Source organism: Stegastes partitus, unplaced genomic scaffold (assembly GCF_000690725.1).
Source record: "Stegastes partitus isolate 25-593 unplaced genomic scaffold, Stegastes_partitus-1.0.2 Scaffold1133, whole genome shotgun sequence".
Taxonomy (NCBI): Eukaryota; Metazoa; Chordata; class Actinopteri; family Pomacentridae; genus Stegastes; species Stegastes partitus.
The window spans coordinates 245,440-249,942 of NW_007578864.1; the positions used below are offsets into that span (position 1 = coordinate 245,440).

Genomic DNA, 4,503 nt, shown 5'->3' on the forward strand with positions numbered 1-4,503 from the left:
TGTGGGCACCTGAAATTCTGTTCAGTTTCTGGAAAACAAATAACCAAAGAAATTCAGCTTTCATTTTTTATTTCCTGTGTTTTATTTCATTCTAACTGTGTCATAGTGTCCAGAAGACATTTCTGAGATGTCTCTACTTCTAGTCATGGTTGTTCTGTTTCCATGGAGGTGCAGGACTTTAAATTTCAGTGACAAATGAGCCCACAGTGCGGAAAAATGAGAAGGTTTGGAGGGTGGCGGAGATAGGAAGCTGTCCAGAGCATCGCATTCGTAATGTCGGCGTTCAGTTGAAAACAAATGAGAGGAAGGGAAAAAGCTGTCAAAACAAAAACAATAATACATCGTTTTGGAGCGCAGAGGGTGTCGAGTGTCTCTTGGTTGTTGTGCTCGGCTGCCAAGTACGATTAAACTCAGCCGTGATCTCATCCTTTATTTATGGAGGCATCTTTACTCAGCTCTGGAGTTTTAAAATGAGGCTTTAATTTCATCCCGTCGTCGTATCAAACGCAGATAAAATGACGTTAGTTGAGAAAGAATCGTTCAAAGTAGGAAAATGAATGTTTCAGACAAATAATAATAACGTGCAGATGAGAGCGTTGGAGTCGATTCCTTTAGATGTTTGTCTAAATGACTGTCTGGTTTTTTACTGTGTGTGACACAGAAAGCACAAAATCCTCACATCTGAGAAGCTTTAATCAGTTCAGTGTTCTGCATATTAACAGCTGGAACATTCATACACTGAAGAATAATATCAGTATCCATTACTGTATTAGTGACTCAGTTCTGTGCAGCATCAGATCCTGTATCATGTGCAATTATTTCAATTTCATGTGCAATTATTTTAATGTCATTTACAGCGTATACTTTATTAATTGTATGTGCAATATTAGTTTCGGTATCACATTTAATTTTTCAATTTCAGGTGCAAATAATTCAATGTCACAAGCATATATTTCAGTATAGTTTGCACTACTATTCTCTCAATTCAGGTATGTTCAACATTCGTGTCAGTATCATGTGCAAATCTGTCAATTTCATGTTCAGTTATTTCAATTTCATGTTCAGTTATTTGGGTATTATTTGCAATATTAGCTACTCAATTGTATCTGCAACATTAGTTTTAGTATCGTGTAATTTTTCAATTTCAGGTGCAAATAATTCAACTTCATGAGCAGTTATTTTACTATAATTTGCACGATTGTTTTCTCAATTCGAGTATGTGCAGCATTAGTGTCAGTGTCATATTTTAATTTCATTTAGTTCACCATCACGCACAGTTTGACTTTACTACTTACCGTCAGTATTACTTTGTGCTTTTCCAATCTGTATCATGCTCATATCTTATTGCTTTCTCCATCATACACATACATACAGCATTTATTCTCATGTTATTGTCACTCTTTCTGAGCGTTATCTTGCACAAACAGTTCTCTCTGATCTCATATTTGCGTGAAAAATCTCGCTCTATGTAACAGCGACTTTCAGTCCTACTTTTCTACGTATTTCTTTTCTCACAATCTCTAAAGATTAACATGATTTCAAACTTGTCGGTGCTTCCCTGCAGCCACGTTCACCGTCATGTGCTACAACGTGTTGTGCGACAAATACGCCACGCGACAGCTGTACGGCTACTGTCCATCCTGGGCGCTGAACTGGGAGTACCGGAAGAAAGGCATCATGGAGGAGATCACCAACTGTGACGCCGACATCATCAGCCTGCAGGTAAACACCACGCCGCACCGCAGATAAAGACACAGATCAGTAAAATGTTAGCCTCAGTGTTCAAACCACAGAAAGGTTTTAATTTTCTTCTGATGCTGCAGCTTCAGTGGCTGTAAGATGGAAGAAGCTACAAACATGAAACTTGGCCCAAAACCTGGAAGTGCTTTCCAAGAAACATGAGCTCAGTCAGCCAAACAGTTTCTGGGTGTTTTTCTTTGCTCCCGTCACCAGTAGCTCATGTTTTTCTGCAATACAAAGTCGTGAACCGCTATAGAAACAGAACGACCACGATGGAGGAGGGAAATGTCGTCTGTGCAGAGTGACTGAGTTAAATTTCTTTGTATGTTTTCAGAAATTGAAAAACATCAACATGTACAACATTCTTACACAGGTGTTAGCAAAACTGGAAAAAATTAGGCTCAGCATGCTACAGATATTTAACAATTTACATTTTTAGAACCTGAAAAAACTCACTAGAAAGATGTTCCACCATCAGCTGGATGTATCTCCAACAACTGGCTCCTTTGTTCACTGTTTCTGAGCCAAGCTGCATTTATTTATTCATCCAGTTTGTTTAATTTTCCTCTCAGTCTCTTTAACTCATTTACATGCTCTGTGTAAACACAGACTGCAGTTCAACCGAGAAGTCCCTGAATTTTTGTCACGTGACTGTTGGTCGCAGCTTCAAGTGCAGACGAGTGCCAGTTTTTTAGGGTTTTTTGCAAGATCTGGTGCAAACCATTTATTTTGGGTGATTTTTCAACATAAAACATGTAAAATAAAGTGAGTTTAATGCAATATATCCCGATTTTATGTTTCATTCAAGGACAGTCGGAAAGTTGAAAATGTGACTTTTTTGTTTGGTTTTTGCAGCTTCTGGTTTTGATAAATGGTCTCATTTTGTTGATTTTTTAATGCACTAATTTATTTTACACTGCCTGCAGTTAAGCCAAAAATTCACCCAGTGGTTTGTTTTTTTTTTTGTAAATGTTGGTCACAGCTGAGTCAGTGGGAGAACAACATTTTTATCTGTTTCTTGCAGGATTTGGTGTAAATGTTAAATTTCTGGTCAATTTTTAAAACAAAACATGTAGAATAAAGTATTTTTCTTTTTAAATTAAATATTACTAATTTCAACCTCAGATTTGATTAATTTTCAAGATGGAACCACACGTTGCGCAAGGTTAGTTCAAGGGCTGTTGGAAACTTGAATTTCTGAAGAATAATTACGTTTTTACAGTTTATGGATCTGATGAATGCTGTAATTTGTAGGTTTTTTGTTTTATTTTTTTTGAAAGGAAAATACCTTTTTATATATCTGCCAGCAGATTTGGGGGTTTGAAGCATAAATGGTGAAAAAAAAATCTTCTGGTATTTGCTGTATCGTTGGAAAAGACCGGCTATCCCTGTTTATGATTAAAATAATTCAGAATGTGTCTTAGAGTTCACACAATTCTCAGTGTCAGACAGAAGAATTATTCAGCTGCTTTCAAAATGAGCCCAGCAGCGATTAATCGATTCATCGTAAACTATTTTGATGATCAGTTTGAGTGATTTTTAGACTTAAAAAACGGCCAAATTCTCTCGTTTCAGCTTCTTAATTTTTATTTTTCTGGTTTCTTTCCTCCTCTTTGACAGTAAACTGAATATCTTTCAGTTGTGGACTGTTTGTACAACAAAGAACTTGTCAAGTAAATCATTTAATTGAAAATATTTGTTCGCTGTCGTGCTAAAAAGTTGCGTATGAAGGTTTTTACACTTGTGGCTGCACGTGTAATTTATCCACACGTGGTTTAATATAAACATATAAATACTGTTTGCATTTTTTAATCATGCATATTGTGTATAATTTGCACTCCTGCCTCTATTATCGGCTACATCCTGCATGGATTTGGATAAAAGCCTCTTTAAAACAAAAAGCTACTGATTTTTGCGTCAAGCTTTCAGACAGAAACGTAATGTGAAAATATGCAAAGATCAAATGTACAAGGGGAAACAAAAACAGTCCGTCAGTCCTGGAATGTCTAAAAAAAAAAAGTCTCAGTTGATGGTAGTAAGTTCAGTCTTTCCCACAGGATCATCGAGACCAGAATATCTCAGAACATTTTATTAATTATCTGTATTTTACGGATGGTTTTTCTTCCCCCGTGTGTCTGCAGGAGGTGGAGACGGAGCAGTACTACACCCTGTTTCTGGAAACGCTAAAAGAACGCGGCTACGACGGCTACTTCTGTCCAAAATCTCGTGCCAAACTGGTTTCTGAGCAGGAGAGGAAACACGTGGACGGCTGCGCGGTGTTCTTCAAGACCGAGAAGTCAGTCTAGCAGCTTAAATCTGTGTTTGATTTATCGGGTTTTGTAGGCGGCGCTCTGCAGGTTTACTCATTTGCTGCTTTGTGGACGTTCCTGCAGGTTCACTTTGGTCCAGAAACACACCGTGGAGTTCAACCAGGTGGCCATGGCCAACTCCGAGGGCTCTGAGGTCATGCTGAACAGAGTGATGACCAAAGACAACATCGGTGTGGCCATTCTGCTGGAGGTCAACAAGGACATGTTCTCCGGCGGTAAGAACAGAGCGAGAACCGTCAGAATGTGAACCGGAATGAGAAAAACGCTGCACACCTCTGAGTAGTCCAGCTTCCTGCTTTTATAGGCCAACACTGGAGCGATAACGAGTGTCTACGGAGCTCAAAGTGCACGTTTTATTTAACTTTTTCCATCATTTCTGAGCCTCAGAACTTCACCAGTGCAGCAGAAAGACACGTGAACATTCAGTTCTGGT

The 4,503-nt window shown here is 38.4% G+C and overlaps 1 protein-coding gene across 2 annotated transcripts in view; it reads left to right on the forward strand.

The window, feature by feature from the left end:
- Positions 1-4,503, forward strand: part of cnot6l (CCR4-NOT transcription complex, subunit 6-like) — a 29,778-nt gene that overhangs the window by 11,778 nt on the left and 13,497 nt on the right. For both annotated transcript variants that reach the window (XM_008296528.1, XM_008296529.1), the window contains exons 7-9: positions 1,565-1,722; positions 3,882-4,036; positions 4,134-4,285. In XM_008296528.1, coding sequence (XP_008294750.1) covers positions 1,565-1,722; positions 3,882-4,036; positions 4,134-4,285 — 465 coding nt within the window. The remainder of the gene's footprint in view (positions 1-1,564; positions 1,723-3,881; positions 4,037-4,133; positions 4,286-4,503) is intronic.